We start from the raw sequence: 18,006 nt of genomic DNA on the forward strand, positions 1-18,006 counted from the left end.
AAAAAGCCCATCAATAGATGACTGGATAAAGAAGAAGTGGCACATATACACTATGGAATACTACTCAGCCATAAGGAATGATGACATCAGATCATTTACAGCAAAATGGTGGGATCTTGATAACATTATACGGAGTGAAATAAGTAAATCAGAAAAAAACAAGAACTACATGATTCCATACTTTGGTGGAACATAAAAACGAGACTAAGAGACATGGACAAGAGAGTGGTGGTTACCAGGGGTGGGGGGAGGGAGGACGCAGGAGGGAGGGAGGGAGAGAGTTAGAGGGAGGGGGAGGGGCACAGAGAAAACTAGACAGAGGGTGACGGAGGACAATCTGACTCTGGGTGAGGGGTATGCAACATAATTTAATGACAAGATAACCTAGACATGTTTTCTTTGAATATATGTACCCTGAATTATTAATGTCATCCCATTAACATTAATAAAAATTTATAAAAAAAACACAAAAAAACCCAAGAAGCATAGTTATTGTGTGTTTCTGTAAATAAGGTAATGTACTAAAAGTGGTAACATATATTATTTCATCTAATCCTCGCGAGTACACTCTAAGGTAGATGATTTAATCCCACATTTACATGAGAAAACTGAGGTTTAAAAATACAACTGAGTTTTAGAGACTCTAAGCCACTCCCCAGGTTTATGTAAGATGGTAAGACTGAACTTGGACTTAACCTGGGCAGCATGACCACAAAACAAGTGCTTACAAGTTTGTATAAAACAGTTCCTTCATTAAAATAGTACTAAAAAAGAATTGATCAATGATTTGAATAAGAGTCAGTGCAGAGGAGGATGTAAAGGTAAATAAAGCATCATGCCCCTTCTTCAGGAGACCAAAGTATAGTGGATGATGAATGTAGTTATAAGCCAAAGAATAATATTATAAATGATTTATGAGAGGTGCTAAGTTCATCTCCATTATGGGGATACAGAGGACAAGGGGATCTTGGGAGGTGGTGCACTTCGATTTGGTTTTAGACATGTTTAAGCACTGGTAGGACATCTGTGTGGATATACCCAGCCGTCAGTTAAAAGTGTCTCAAGCTGAAGATGTAGGATTGGGACTTAAGAGAAGGATTATTGCTTACGATAGTCAAAATAGTTAGCTCGAAACTGTAGGGTAGCTAGATGGAAGAAGCATCTAGGTCCATTATAGCGAACCTTTTATAAAAACCGCTCACTTTTGCAGTGCTGGTCAACCTGGTCCCTCCAACCCACTAGTGGGTGGTCCATGTTTCATGATGGGCGTAGTGGAGCAATCAAACGGCACCGTGATTGGCCCACCATGAAAGCTGGAATGCCCACTAGTGGGCAGAAGGGACCAGTTTGACCAGTACTGCAAAAGTGGGCGGTTTTTATAAAAAGGTTTGCCATCACGGATCTAGGTAGTTGTCAATATGGTTCTAGGTCTACAGGAAGTATTTAGGTTTCAGCAGAAACTTATTCTGTGGCCATAAGTTTGGGATTAAATAAAGTGAAGCGTGTCTTTAGGCCTTCTTGGGCTTGTTACATGCTAAAGTATTTTGAACATTTAAGAAAATATAGTACCCATACAAACTTATTTTCTAAATATTCACAACAGAATTCTTTAGTCTGGTCAAAATGTGGGCATGGCATTGCATAGAACACACTTTGGGGAGTATTGGTTGGAGCTGATGTGAAATTTAGGAGTTGGAATGGGAATTTTTTATAAGGATTAGGAAAAGCTTAGATTGCTCCAAGGGAAAGTTTAAATTTGATATTGAATGGAAGGATAGAATTGAGGTGGAAGCTTGAAGAAAAAGCAAGGCTGAGGACAGGGAATTGTTTATAGGTAAGAAAATTGCATTTCGGGAACAGGGAGGCTGGGGGAAATGAGGGAGGGAGGGAAGAGAAGAGGTAGATAGATTAATAGGAGTAAGGAGAGAAACACAAATAAATGGAGCCAGGAACATAGATGTTGACTTATTCTTAGAGAGGAATATGGGTGTACTGTATTTGAAGACAATCTGTGGAGAAGGAGAAAGAGAGAATTTTGAGGGAATAGAAATAAAATCCCCTAAATATTTGAAATATAAAAATGTCAAAATTTATTGATGCAGTAATAAAAGCAAAGAATAATAAACATTACTCTAATTTCAAACATATTAAGATGTGTAATTCATTTTCTAGGGTCTTAAAAATATCTCAGTTAGAAAAGTGGATGGCATGGCACATTAATACCTTACAAATGGGAAAGAGAAATCAGTTAGCTGAACCTCAAGTGATCTTCTAGCACTTTATCTAATCCATCTGAATGTCACGTATTTAGCCAGTGTGGTCATTTTGAAGGAGCTTCTTTAACAAAATTCAAGCAAGACCAAAAAACAAAAGTTTTAATATTTTTCATATATCATTGTTAATACAATTCTGTTTTGTGTTAATTTTTTTAAATTTATTTCATTTTTAGAGAGGAGAGAGAGAGGGAGAGAGAGAGAGAGAGAGAGGGAGAGAGAGGAGAGAGAGAGAGAAGGGGGGAGGAGCTGGAAGCATCAACTCCCATATGTGCCTTGACCAGGCAAGCCCAGGGTTTTGAACCGGCGACGTCAGCATTTCCAGGTCGACGCTTTATCCACTGCGCCACCACAGGTCAGGCCTTGTGTCAAGATTTATAAGTTAAAATGATCACCAGAAAATAGAATGTTGTGAACAAATTAAGTAAAAGTCTACTTTTTATTAAACAAAAAATAATACCTTTGAAAAACTCCCTTCTACTGGGAAACAAGCAAAAACCCAATTCCAAATAATTTTTGGGTTACAGAGGAACTAATATTTGCAGTAAAAAATGTTTTGGAATATAATAACAAGGACTCAGCTTATCAAAACCAATGAGGTACAGCCAGAGCTATACTTGGAGCAAAATCATAGCTTTAGGGGACAAACAATAATGAAACAAGATTAATGTTTAATTTATAAATTAACACATAAACCAGTCTGGATGGAGAAATTAGTAATAGTTTAAGAAGAAATAGATGAATTAGAAAACAGATAATTTGTGGACTTGGTAAATAAATGCAAGGTGGAAATAGCCAGATGGGGTCAGTAGTCTTGTTTCATTTTACAGATAAGTAAATAGACTCTCAAGGTTAAATGACTGCCTATAGCTGCCCAGCTAGTATGTGGCAGAATACTCTAAGGGCACAGCTGAGAGGCCCTGTTGCATTTTATTCAGCATGAGGATTGACACTAACCAACCAGTTTATCAGTCTGAATTCTGGTAAAGAGTTTAGACCCTTAATGAGTAGAAAATGGCTTGTAAGTTATATATCTAGAGATTTTACAATTGCTTCAAGTAATTGGTTGAGAAAAAACAAGCTGTCAGTTGGAGGATGGCCCTCACATTGGAGAGTTTAGGATGTCTAATCCCATTTTCTTTGGTCCCTTGACCATGTGGACTTTGAGGATCTAACACCTAGAATCTGGCACTTCACGGTGTACTGGGATACATTTCTTTTCCTGTGCCTCACTATCACCCTAACCCTACAGCTGCCCTTCAGCAGTTGAGGGAACTTGAGGTCCACAGAAGTGAATTGATTTCTAAAAGTCACACAGCTGGGAAGATGGCAGAGACTAGAGTAGAGCCCAAGATTGATGCCAAGGTCAATACTTGTCTCCTATTAGAGATGATTGGTGGCTAAACACCTCCAGGGACACTGGTAATGTCCAACTAGAGGCTTCATAGCAGCTATGTCAGATCCTCCCAAACATCAAATTCGTGGGAGCTTGCAAGGAGGCAGCTTCAGCACACATGGATGTGTGTGTGTGTGTGTGTGTGTGTGTGTGTGTGTGTGCGCGCGTGAGCGCACATAATGGTGCCTGTCTTTCTTCCTCTGAGTGATACGAATATAAGAGTTACTTTACTTTCCTCTTTGACTATGCCCAGGAGATGTTAGCAGGGGACAGGAAGGAAATAGTTAAATGACAGCTGCTGCTCAACTCCAGCCAATTGATAATTTATGTAAACATGTAGACTCAGATCTGCCAGTTCTCATAATTTTTCAGAATGCTCTTGAAATCCATTTTTTAAAATGCAGAATCTTCAAACTTTAAGTCTTGGCAAAATTCTTTTAGTATTATTTTGGAAACAGAGTTTGGACTAACAAATGTGTCTGTAGGCCTCTTCTGGGTTGAAATCTCTGCATTTATTACAGGAAAGTCTCTCCCTTGTTATGAGTGCAGATAATTCATTTAGTAAACACAAGTGCCTAGACTATACAGTAAGAATAGATGATAGTCTTAGAGACTAGAAAGAAACAGAGAATTTTTTTTTTTAGATAATACTGAATCTCAGAGGAAAGAAAGACTAGAACTGATTTGAGCTGTTTCCAGGAAGGCCTTAATATCAAGAAAATTGCTGTTGTGACTTTTGTCTGAGTACTATGAGGAATTCTAAATTATTTTTGTTTACTAAGAGTTATAGGTGGCAAAAATTTATCTTTAAATTCTTACCATCTCTTTTCATAATTTCAGACATTTTTAATCGATTCTGTTGAAAATGAAGGGGTGCCAATCTAATGGTAGGTTCAAAGTGTCTTCATTTAGACACATGCTCCATATATTTCAAAGGAGCAAAAAGGCTAGTGTGTGTCTTCTCCTTGACAGAGATAACCTTCCACACGCTCAGGTCAGCAGTTGTCTGAACAGAGCTTGACTTGCTCATATCTGAAGAAATCTTCTTATATAGAAGATAAATCCCAGAATAACAAAGCAACTTAGAGGTAATAGAGACTAAAGAAAATGGTAAAAGATTTTTTCTTAATATCAGTATTTTCTGAGAGATAAGTGGCATTTCATTAATGAAAAAATAATGATACCATTCAATTCTTAGAAAAGGAAAACATAGTGTAAATAAAAAAATTACTGGGAGAATTGAAATTTAATGATGAATTAAATTCTTAGAAAGTAGGGCAAAAATTAAAGCATTAGTAGTTAGAGAATAATAGATAAGAAAATGAGAGGGTTAGTTCCAGAATACCAATGTCAAATAACAGTGAAAATGGAAAGAGCAAAATTATTGTGAAATAATATAAGAACATTTTCCAGATCTGAAAGACAAGTGTCAGATTGAAGGAGACTGACTGAATGCTCAGCCAAATAGACAAAAACTTATTCCAAGAATAATCATGTGAAATTTTATAACACTGGTGGACAGAGAAAACAACCTTTCAGAGCAGGGACTAACACAAATAAGCAAATACATACAACACTTCAGAATGAAAAGGATTTTCGCCTGACCAAGCAATGGCACTGTGGATAGAGCCTTGGACTGGGACACAGAACACCTAGGTTCAAAGCCCCGAGGTCGCTGGCTTGAGTGTGGGCTCATCCAGCTTGAGCGTGAGGTCGCTGGCTTGAATGTGGGATTGTACACATGACCCCATGGTCCCAGCCTTGAGCCCAAAGGTTGCTGTCTTGCACCCAAAGTCTCTGGCTTGAGCAAGGGGTCACTCACTGTGCTGTAGCCCCCAGTCAAGGCACATATGAGAAATCAATCAAGGAACAACTTGGGTGCCGCAATGAAGAATTGATGCTTCTCTTTCTTCCTGTTTGTCTGTTTCTGTCTCTCTGTCTTTGTCACACAAAAAAAGTGTTTTTGATTTTCTGACAGCAACAGTGGAATGAGGCTTTCAAAAATATTGAAAGAAAATTATTTTCACCTAAAATTTTATACCCAATGAAAATATTAGTTAAGTTGAAGATTAATATCACATCAATTTCTAATATACAAGACCTAGAACATGTATCTCTACACACCCTTTCTTAGGTAACTACTGGAGGATGTTCTCCATCAGCATGAGGAAATAAACCAAGTCATCAAGAAGGAGGAAACCATGGAATCCACAAAAGCAGATTTTTTTTTAGCACGTGCATGGGAGAGAGAGAGAGGGACAGGCAGACAGATAGGGACAGAAAGATGGAGAGATGAGAAGCATCAGCTCGTTGCGGCACTTTATTTATTCATTGATTGCTTTCTCATCTGTGTCTTGACTCGGGAATTCCAGCCAAGCCAGTGACCCCTTGCGCAAGCCAGTAACCTTGGGCTTCAAGCCAGTGACATTTGGACTCAGGCCAGCGACCATAGGGTCATGTCTGTGACCCCATGCTCAAGCGGTGACCTTGGTGTTTCGAACCTGGGTCCTCACTGTCCCAGATCAATGCTCTATCCACTGCGCCACTGCTTGGTCAGGCAACAAGTGCAGAATATACATAGGAAAAAGTGGAAGGGAATCCCAGAATGATGTAAAGAGGGAAGGGAGGGATCTCAGAATAACTCTGTGTTTCAGTTGTAGAGGTTAAGTAGTCTTGATTAATGTAGGTTTGACTGTGTGCTCTAGGAAAGTACAAGTTGCCAGACTTTATCTCCCTTTTCCTAGAGAGGGAATTGATAGGTGAAAGTCAATAGAAGCCATCATTTTATTGATGAAATATACAATGATGATGGTGTGTAATTGAGACAATAAATATGTTTCCATCATGAATGTCTACCTACCTACCTACCTACCTACCTACCTACCTACCTACCTACCTACAGGAGTCCTCGGGTTATGTCACTGTTCTGTTTCTATGACTGTGATGTAACCCTAATTTTTGTGTAAGTCAAAATCTACTTTAGCCTAAGTCACTTACCTATCCCAACACAGCTGTAAAATCATAACCTAGAACATGAAAACACAGCTAAGCCACAGGAAGAATAAAAGGACATAAATATACTGTACTGTACACTGTACTGCGTCTTCTTCCACTGCGCCCAACCAAACTAGTTGGCCCGTGTAGTCCATAAGTACAACTCGAATGGAATAAGCTGCAACACTCAGTTTCAGTGATTTTAAGTTTTATGGGAGTGAGCGTTGTAAACTCTGAAATGTCATGTGTCGAGACTGTCATAACCAGAGGACCCCCTGTATCTACCTACCTACCTACCTATTGTACCTACCTAGTGGTAATAATTTAACAACTGGTTATCTGTCCCAATGACCATTTTAAGTATAAAAACACAGTATACCTAAAGGTAGTTTATTATTTCATGCATTTAATACTGAAATAAGAATAAAAGAGGTACAAAAAACTAGAGTATGTTACAGGAAAGAGTTTAAAAATATTAATGAAAAAATATTAATACCTGACAAAAAAACAATAAAACCGTTAAAGACATTTCCATATTGCTTCTTGATTGGCATCCTCACTTGCAATTTTCTTCACCTATGGACAGAATGAACATTACTATGGATGCTTAGAATATGCTGTTGCACAGATGAACATTAAAAAAGAGTAAGGGATGTAAATTTGTGATTTTGACATTGGGTGGCTGCCCAGGCGCCCACTTTAGAGAGAACCCTGATTACAAGTGCTGTTTTAACAACTGGTTTGCCGAACCCAGTAAAAAATTAGGTATTGGTTCTGCTGAACCAGTGCTAACTGGCTGAATCCCACCACTGTACCTACATACCTACCTACCTACCTACCTGCTTATCTACGTATCCGTATCTCTCAACTGCCATTTTGAGGAAAAAGTATTGCTGTCCCTGGATAGCCTGGTAGAGCATCATCCCAAAGCACAGAGGTTGCCAGTTTGATCCCCAGTCAGGGCACATAGAGGAACAGATTGATGTTCCTGTCGCTCTCCCTTCCTCTCTCTCTAAAATCAATAAATTAAAAAAAAAAAAGAATGTATTGATCCCTGTATCTATCAGGTCTACCGGAAAGTTCCGTCTGTTTCTATCACAACACATTTCGACATGAAAGCACATGTTTATTTGGCGCATGTGTGCCTCTCTTTTTATCACTTAATGTATACATACTGACGTAGCAAATTAATTAAAACAAAGTTGATTCATGTTAGTCTTATGTGTGAAGCGATAGTGTATCCATGGCTACTGATAAAGTTCATTTACGCCACTGTAATTTTTACGAATTTCAACAAGGAAGAAATGCTACAGAAGCAGGTCTGTCGCATCCACCATATTCCCCGGACTTAGCACCCTCCGACTATCACTTGTTTTTGTCCTCACAAAATTTTTTGAAGGGCAAAAAATTCAAAAATGAAGATGATATCAAACAAGCACTGGTTCAGTTTTTCGCATCAAAAGATAAAACATTTTTCAAAAATGGGATATACAAATTGCCCTCACGCTGGCAAGAAATCATTAATAATAATGGCAATTATATTATTTAATAAAGTTTATTGACGGTAAGAAAAATTTGTATTTTGTTTTATTCCAAAAACTGACAGAACTTTCCGGTAGACTGTATATATGCAGAAGAAAACAAAATCTGTCACAGGATTCTTTCCTATGGATATATATCTTTTATTATTATTATTTCTTGTTGTTTTAAGAGAGAGAGAGAGAGAGAGAGAGAGACAGAAACATCGATCTCTTCCTCTATGTGCCCTGACTGGAGATAGACCTGCAACTTTTGCATATCGGAACGACGCTCTAACCAACCGAGCTATCTGGCCAGGGTGACATACATCTTAATATATGTATAAATTCTCTCGAGGCTGATGAAGTTGATACTGTAATTGACTAGGAGAAGCATATGGCTGGTAGGAGTGGTGTGAAGGAATCTTTTCATTATTTACCTTTTTTCCTTTTTAATACTGTTCCATGTACATATATGTTTTAAAGATGAATAAAATAAAAATATATTCTTTAAAATTTTTAAACAAATAAAAATGAAGGTAATAAACATTCCATATGATTTAAATAACTGTAAGAGATTGCCCCATTTATCATTTAAAATTTTTAGCATTTTTTAATGTAACAGATTTTTTTAGAAAGATTCAAATTTAAATTATGTTTTGTATGGAGGAAGAAAAAGATCAATTTTTTTGTCCTACTGGCCAAGTACAAATAGCACAGAATAAAAACTCTTAGAGGCTGAATAATTGATGATATGAATGATAAAACTTCTCTTGTTCCACAGGAGTAATTCTATAGTTTTAGAAAGCCCTTTAGTAAATGTAATAGAATTCAAGTAATTCTAAACTTGAAAACCTTTCTCCATTAGGATCGTATTTTCAGTATTAATTACCTGGTGGGCATACCATGGGTAGATGCTTGCCACAGAATTGACAAGCAACAGCTGGAGCTAAAAGATCGATTCTGCACTAATAATCTTTGTCTTTTCATTCTGTCCTGTCATTCACAGGTGTTGTACAGTTGTTAAAAAGATAAAGCTAACTTTCAAATTGACAAAAGGTTTTATATGAAAGTTGATTACTAGAAAATAAAGTTAAATGAATTCTTATGTTTTTCTTTACATTGTCATCTATTGGTCTTGATTCTTATTTATTCTTTTCCTTAATTCTAAAGACTTACTGACTTTTAAAATAGAGGACTATTCCCATTTACTCAGATTATACTATACTTGCTATGTTTCCTAAGGTACCCATTTATAAGAGACAAGATGGGAGAAAGGCAATATCTTATATAAACAGGACTTAGAATTCCATGGTTATTAATATATATTGTCTTGGTGAGTGTTGTTTTATAAATGACATTTAATATGTTTATGTGCTAAGTAATCCAAGTGGGGAATAAAGTTAGCAAATATCAGTAGGTTTTCAAAAGGGAAGAAAGAGCTAACATCTCAAGAAAAAAAGCTAGAGAAAGGAATTAATGGAGGAGAATTTAAAGAGGCATGATATTAGAGTAACTTGTGACAATCAGAAGGACATTAACTTTTTCAAAACAGTCAATGGAGTACACGTAGCCTGTGCTGCTTTGTTCTATTGTGAAGACATCCTTTTTTTTTATTTTTCACTACATATCCTAAATCCTAGTCCTTACTAGTCTTTGTCACTTTTGAGGTAGAAGGGAAAATATTACAGATGGCAGTAATAATTGCATGAAAATAGGAAAGATAGATAGTGTGGTGTACTTTCACAAATGTTTAGAAAAGATTAAAAAACTGTTGAATGTCAGAGTGGAAGAGGAGGGACCTTCCACGTGGTACATCCTAACAAGGGTTTACAATGTCACAGATTGGAGATTAGTGGGTAGATACTGAGGTTGCAAGTGAGAGAAGATCCAATCCAAGCTGGCTCTAGCAAAAAAAAAAAAAAAAAAAAAAAAAAAAAAAGTAATTGATTGCCTCAGTAACTGAAAGGCCGGTGTAAAGCTGGATTCAGATAACCTCAGGTTATCAAGACTTGGCTCCTCTTCACCTCATAGCTCTGGCTTTATTTCTAGGCTTCAGAGGAAACTGGCACCAATCAACACTATCCTGAATCAAGATGTAGAGGGAATGTGCATTTCTACATTTAAGCAAAAGTTTCAGAATTGTGCCTTGTTGGCTTTGATTGGATCATCCCAATGAATATCTTGGAACCAAAGCCCATATATTGAATATTATGGGTCCTTTTTTATTTTTATTTTTTTTAAATTTTATTTTCTTTTGTATTTTTCCGAAGCTGGAAATGGGGAGGCAGTCAGACAGACTCCTGCATGCGCCCGACCGGGATCTACCCGGCTTGCCCACCAGTGGGCAATGCTCTGCCCCTCTGGGGCGTCACTCTGTTGCGACCAGAGCCATTCTAGCGCCTGAGGCAGAGGCCACAGAGCCATCCTCAGCGCCCGGGCAAACTTTGCTCCAGTGGAGCCTTGGCTGCGGGAGGTGAAGAAAGAGACAGAGAGGAAGGAGAAGGGGAGGGGTGGAGAAGCAGATGGGCGCTTCTCCTGTGTGCCCTGGCTGGAAATCGAACTCGGGACTTCTGCATGCCAGGCCGACGCTCTACCACTGAGCCAACCAGTGTCCTCCGTGAGTAGTACCGGGTGTTGCACAATGTAGACTAGGTGCTAAGAATACAAATATTATATTAAGCTGCTTTTCTGAAAGCAGTCAATTTACATTGTAGAACCCACTTTAATATATTCCTGATTTTAATTTCAAATTTTTTTTTTTTTTTTTGCAGAATTAGGTAACTTGTGGGGTAGGATTACTAGAATCCAAGAACCTAAGACTTTGTGGCTGCATGCTATCAGGACTCTGTCAGAACTTCATAGTATAATTCAGGAAATAAGAAGTAAGAAAGTATGCTATATCTCAATTTCTTGAACAGGATAAGAAATCTATTAAGAGATAAGAGACCTATTGGCAGGAACAGTTTTTATTTTCTTTGAATTATACCGAACAAGAGGGGGATGTGTGAGGAGAGAATGAATGCAAGTTGGAAATTAAAGGTTTAGAATATTGGAATATCATGCATTATAGAGTAGAAGAATGACTCAATAATGATAAAATTACTCTTTTGCAGTTGTGACAGAATATCAATTAAACACATTATGATATTCAAATACATTTGAAATTCATTTTATAGAAGTTTAAAATAGGTGGTTTGATGGGCCATGTAAAACTTTTATTAAATCTGAGAAAAAGTGACTTGAAATAGAGATAAGACTTACGTGTGTGTCAGTTACTACTACCTACTCTTCTGGATTTAATAGATTTCCAAAGACTAGATTTTTAGTATGATAGAGGAAAATGTACTTAGTTACTCTGAAAAAGAAACTGTTTGGCATTTATGTAATTATGCCTGTTTTCTAATGGGAACTTTCAAAGCTTTTTCATCGTTTAATTTCCATTGAATGCCAGGTTTGTCTCAACAACTTTTCTTACAAGTTGAAATGATGAAAGCAGAGGAGACTCAATGATCAATGATGTCACAGAGTTTAAGGCATTTCCAATCATGCTTGTTTGTTCATTTTGCATAATTCCAGAACCCACTGACATACACCAATTTAAAATGAATATGCTGACTTACAAGCAAGATCTTGGAGCTCTGATTGCCTAGGAAACTGTAAGAATACACCATTTGAGCTCATTAGTCCTGACATTAAAAGATACTGTTAAAATATTTAAAGTAGTCAAGAGAACTCTAGCTTCAGTTATATAAATATGATGTTTATCAGAATAATAAGGTGCAACTTTTAGGAAACTCATAATTATGCAGTTTTATGGTAGTTTTGGTTATTGTGCAGGAGTTTAAAATATGTTATATAATGCTTTGAAATGTTCAGCATAAACAGTGTATATATATTAGTCATGAGAGAGATTTGTAAGTGTATATATATTATTCATAGGTGATTTATAAGAATAAAATGTAAGAGGCAATGTAGTGTGGTTATTGGGTAGAGAGTTTGAAGGTTGACTCCTGGGTTCAAATCCTGCCCAGCCACTTAGCTAAATAAGACTGTATGTGTTAATCTGTCTTAGTTTCCTCAGCTGTTAAACAGGATAAATTTTAGCACCTTCTTTATAGGGATATTGTGAAGAATAAATGTGTTATTGTATATAAAGTATATAGAATAATACTATATAAGTATTTGCTGTTCTGATTTTTTTCTATAGGTCATTATAGTTTTTCTATGGTATGTATGGAATCTTAAAATGCAATATAGTAATATGTAGGAAAATATATGAGGAAATCTGCAGAAAGTTCAAACATATTACATTGAAAACTTCAGTAATTAACTTATAGCTCCAAGTGTGGCTGTAAAGCCAGTAGCTGCGGCCACCATCACAGCCACCCGGCCCATGCAGGTTCGCATGTGATTCGGACAGTCGGTAAAGAAACAACGGAGCCAAAAACTGGTGGGCCATTACCTTTAATCCTAGCTTGCACCTGGTGAGCAAGAAATACACACAGTGAGAAAACACTTCCCTTTCCATTCAGGGCTCCCAAAGCTACTGACTTATCCGAGTTTCCTGGAATCAAAGGTGTCTACCTCACCAGCCTCATTCTCCTTTTCTTTTTAAAACGTTTTGGTGCGAAAGCCCTCCCCCAACACACATTAATAAAATCACGCCCATCCCAAGCAAGAAGGGCAACTAATATCATCACCTGGGTGACGGGCTTCCCCGTGGGCAGCGCCGACTTTAACAAAGTGAGCATAATATATTATATCTGCCCAAAAGTGGCCCTGTTGTATGTTCTGTCCAGGACATGTTCCTCAGTCTTCTTCACACCCTGGGACAATGGATTTTAAAGTTTAGCTCAAGGTTCAGTTGTATTAGAATCAACCAGGCTGCCTGTTAAATGCAGATTCATGGGCCCTGCCCTAAACTCACTGCATCTGAATTTCTGGGTCTGAAAATAAGAATTTTAACAGAGGTCTGAGTTGATTGTTACATAGTACAAATTTTTGAGAATTTATATTCCCAGTCATTCATGATTTCCCCTTCTTATGCTGTAACTCACTTTCACATTTCCTCAGACTTTTTTCAGGTGTCTCCTTTCTCTCAGCTCAGGGTTCTATCTCATGTTCCCAACTCAAGGTTCCCAACTCAACTCACCTGTCATGTTCAAGGAATTGAGATTTTTCTTTCAAAATCACAATAAACCAAGGTTGATTCTTTTTTTACACACCCAGGCGTAGGCTACTACCTCTTTGCCTCTCCATTTTTTAAAATATAACTTTATTTTTATTTTTTATTCATTCATTTTGGAGAGAGGAGAGAGAGAGAGAGAGAGAGAGAGAGAGAGAAAGGGGGAGGAGCAGGAAGCATCAACTCCCCTCTGTGCCTTGACCAGGCAAGCCTGAGTTTTGAACCATTGACCTCAGCGTTCAACATTGATGCTTTTCTCACTGCGCCACCCCAGGTCAGCCGCCTGTCTGTTTTGTATTCTCTTTCGCATCCGTTATTCATTTCTTTCCCATTATTTGTCATAAGTGAGGTGTGAAATCATTCTGGCGTTAGAATTCCACAAAAGATTTTCTTTAGTTGTCTTTGGTTCAGTCCAGAACTCCCAATTTCCTGCCTCACCTAAATTTGTCTTTTTATTTGTCTCTTTTCTCTCTCATATTTTTATTTCCTTTCTTTCTATGAAGGTTCCTGGGTTGTAAGTCAAGGAGGAGTTTGCAGCTGGTAAGGGAGAACCTGTTTTATTTCCTGTAAGTCCCTTAGCCCGTGGTAGACTTCCTTAGAAGGCGCAGTGTAAAAAGTGCCCTAGTCCTCAGAATCTCTGTCTCTATTGGCCTGTGTCCTGGACTCCATCTGACTCTGCGTCCCTGTCTATGAATTTTGCTGTCACAAGCATGTGAAACATTAAGCAGTCAGACTGTATTATATGAATATACTTGAGTGAGAAAATTGCATTTAAATCCTTATGAATTTCATAGTTCTTAAATATGAAGTCACGTATTACAGTGTGGAAATACCACATACATGAAAAAGTTATTACTTCTTGACCAAGGTAAAGATTACTAGGAAGTATGTTTGGCTCTTCGAGTTTGTAATGCAACTCTCCCTTAAAAGGCATGAACTTTTTACATTCCTGCAACTGATCCTATAATCCATTGGAATCTTAATGATCCGTGAGATAAACTGTTCATATTTTTAGAGGTACATCTACATTACAAAACAGCAGCACTTTCAAGAGGCCACAGCACTGTTGTGCTTTTAAAAGCACTTGAGTCAAACAGGGAAGAGAGGAACAATATTGATAATTCACAAACATGCACATTGTAGTAAGGAGGAAACAATAGAAGTTATGGAAATATACACTTTGCCAAATTTGCTTGTTTTTAAAGAAACATGGACATTTTCTAAAATGTGGTGTTAATATTGTTGTTAGTAAATGGGAGAAATTTAAGTCCTAAAAATTTGTGTTCTTTGATAGAATTAGCATTTTCTTGCAAAAACTTTTATAAAGCATTCTCAAATAAGACAAATTTAAGAAAAAAGTAGATTAAAAAATCAATGTATTTATAGAATTTTAGTTTCAACTGCTTTCTATACCAGTTTTAAGAGTTCTTTCATTTGTATGATCAAATAAATAGATGAGTAAGTTCCATTAAGATTATTGATCCATTTGATAATTTTTTAGTTTTGCTTGTGTTTTAGTTTCATTTTGGGCAGAGATTGGCTTTAATTCAGTTTTCATGTTTGTTTTTTTTTAGAGAATAAATTGGAGTTTCAAAATTTGTAATAAACAATTTAATAAATAAATTTAAGGCTAGTTATAACTATTATTTTGATATATAAGCTAAAGGACAATACCTAGTTATGAATAGTAAAAGAGGACTGTAGAAGAGTTTGTGATTTTTAATTTATTTCTGTAATCACACATTTAATTGGATGGCTTAATATTTGCTGTATTTATGTTTTAGTTCACTAACTCTTCACTCTATTTGTATCTGTAGACAATACAGTATAATGAAAATATATTAGATATGTTTTGTGAACAAAATCTTTTTCTTTCTCTCCTACAGGGATGCCTTCTGCATCTTTATTAGTAAATCTTATTTCGGCTTTATTCATCCCTTTTGTGTTTGGAGAAACAGAAATAAGGTTTGCTGGAGAAACAGAATTTGTAGTTAATGAAACAAGTACAACAGTTATTCGTCTTGTCATTGAAAGGATAGGAGAGCCAGCAAATGTCACAGCAATTGTATCGGTAAGAAATGATTGTTGTTCTGTTCTTATGAAATAGATATGCAATTTCTTAGTTCCAGTGACAAGATTTTTTTTAGCTGAGATTCTGAGTAGTTTGAGCATGATAAATGATTTGCATATACACTATTCCATTTATATTGGTTTGAAGGATGCCGCAAGGTCGCATGTACATTTGGCAATAATAGTATTTTAATGATATAGACCAGTGGTAGTCAACCTGGTCCCTCCCACCCACTAGTGGGTGTTCCACCTTTCATGGTGGGCAGTAGCGGAGCAACCAAAGTATAAACAAAAAGATAGATTTAACTATAGTAAGTTGTTTTATAAAGATTTATTCTGCCAAACTTAACGAAAATCCGACATAAAGTACTTGGTAAGCAATTATTATTATATGCTTTAACTTGCTGTAACTCTGCTTTATAAATTTTATGAAGTTACTTCCCTACTTTATAAGTCACCATTACTGTGGAACCGGTGGGTGGTTAGAAAATTTTACTACTAACAGAGATACAAAAGTGGGTGGTAGGTATAGAAAGATTGACTACCCCTGATGTAGACTGATAATTTTTAAATGTTTGTTTTAAAATAAAACAAAAATATCAATAAGTATTTCTAAGTAAAAGAACATTTTATTTTGGGTAATTTAGATTCTAGTTGTCTCTGCTTGGATAGATTATCTATTGTCATCTGGCTTTAAGAGAATATATGAAATATTTAAAAGTAGAAAAATGGCAATTAAAAACCCCTTAGTTATGTCAGAGAACTCTTTTTTAAAATTATTTTTTAGACAAAATTAGGTAGGTTAACTTAATGTAGAAATTGGGTAGAATTTGTTAAACTCTTGATCTCTCTTACACACAGTTTAATTATAGGGTGGATTGAGTGTGCATGTTTTTGTGTTCAAGTTTAACTAGAAAGTATTAGTATCATATGATCTCTTAGAATATTACTATATTTGAGGCCCCAAATACTTGAAATTGTTTTCAAAAATAGTTTTTTAAGCAGTAGGTTAAAGTAGCACATTGTGAAACATTGTAAAAAGAGATAAAGAAGAAAAAACTATTTATGAATCAAATCCAATATTGTACTTCTGTACATTGCTTATAGTTTTTAATTTGTTACATATATGTATATATTTATTGAGTTCATTTTTTAGTTTGAATATATATTATACTTGATAATCTTGTACATATACTTTTGCTTGTGTCTTAATTTTTTTCAGTTTGGTTTATTATTTTCTCAGCTTTTTCTGATGGTGGTAGCATCATTTCCTAGGCATTCCTCAACTAGGAAGGTTTCTGTGAGGTTGCTCTTAATTTGTGCTGTTATAACTGTTGCTCTAGGAAAACTATTTGCATACTTACTGATTTTTGCATATTTTGGATTGTTAAGTGATTTTTTGGGGTTGGATTACTGTGTTTTTCCCTTTGTGTTAGTGGCTCTTAATATTTAATACTTTCTAAAAGACTGCCACTTTTTATAATAAGGTATGAGAATAAGTTTTCTAATACCCTTGGCAGCTTACTTGGATCAAAATTAAAACTTAATTTATTATTATAAATGAAAACTAGGAATTGACTAAAATTCTCTATACATGTCCTTCATTTCTTATTTGTACTAAATCATAGGATTTTCTATACCTGTTATTTATTTTGAGTTCTTTAACAAATGAAATCTCATTTAGATTTGCACAAGAAGTTGTTCCTTTATAATTTCATAATTATTTCTCTCTTGAGTATCTTACTAGCAACACTGATATTACAGACTGAAGTCTTAAAAAGTTCAGGAAAAGTTTATAATGACTAATAAATTTGGAATGCTAAAAGAATTGGTTCTTTATTGGCATTGTGGGAGAATATAAATTAAATTTCATGTTTAAAGTTTTGGAAAAAGCAATTTCTTTGAAATTGTTTGTTTCCATGAAACAAACCCATTATTGTACTTCTGTGCATTGTTTATAGTTTACACAGAAGAGAATGAACTTTCCTGATATATTTTGGCAGGCTATTTTCAACTTTTCTTTGGGAGAGTTTTAGCTATAATTTGTCTTGTTAGGTTTGCTGTATTCCACTTCAGATCAATCATGAGGCAGGGAAATACATGTAAAGTCATGGTTCACTTTTGACCCGTCACAGGAAAGCAACAAAAGACGATAGAAATGTGAAATCTGCACCAAATAAAAGGAAAAGCCTCCCAGTTTCTGTAGAATGATGTGGCAGCATGTGCGCATGCGCAGATGATGACGTAACACCGTGTACATAGAGGAGCAGCTCACGGCCATGCCAGTCAAGATGTGGATGGTACAGAGGAAAGTTCAGTGTGTTCTGTGGCTCACTAAATTTGAATCCGTGACCAAAGTGCAACGTGAATATCAGCACGTTTATAAACCACATAGGAATAACATTACTCGGTGAGATAAGCAGTTGAAGGAAACCGGCAGTTTGGTGGAGAAACCCCGTTCTGGTAGGCCATCAGTCAGTGACGAGTCTGTAGAGGCTATATGGGATAGCTACCTAGGAGCCCTAAAAAGTCTGTGCGTGAGTCCACATCGAACTGCACTGAATAGGT

At 36.3% G+C, this 18,006-nt stretch overlaps 1 protein-coding gene across 1 annotated transcript in view; it reads left to right on the top strand.

Moving 5' to 3' along the window:
• Positions 1-18,006, top strand: part of ADGRV1 (adhesion G protein-coupled receptor V1) — a 697,985-nt gene that overhangs the window by 35,534 nt on the left and 644,445 nt on the right. Inside the window, exon 2 of the mRNA XM_066381830.1 lies at positions 15,255-15,439. Coding sequence (XP_066237927.1) covers positions 15,255-15,439 — 185 coding nt within the window. The remainder of the gene's footprint in view (positions 1-15,254; positions 15,440-18,006) is intronic.

The sequence above is a fragment of the Saccopteryx leptura genome, chromosome 4, assembly GCF_036850995.1.
Source record: "Saccopteryx leptura isolate mSacLep1 chromosome 4, mSacLep1_pri_phased_curated, whole genome shotgun sequence".
NCBI classification, from domain to species: Eukaryota; Metazoa; Chordata; class Mammalia; order Chiroptera; family Emballonuridae; genus Saccopteryx; species Saccopteryx leptura.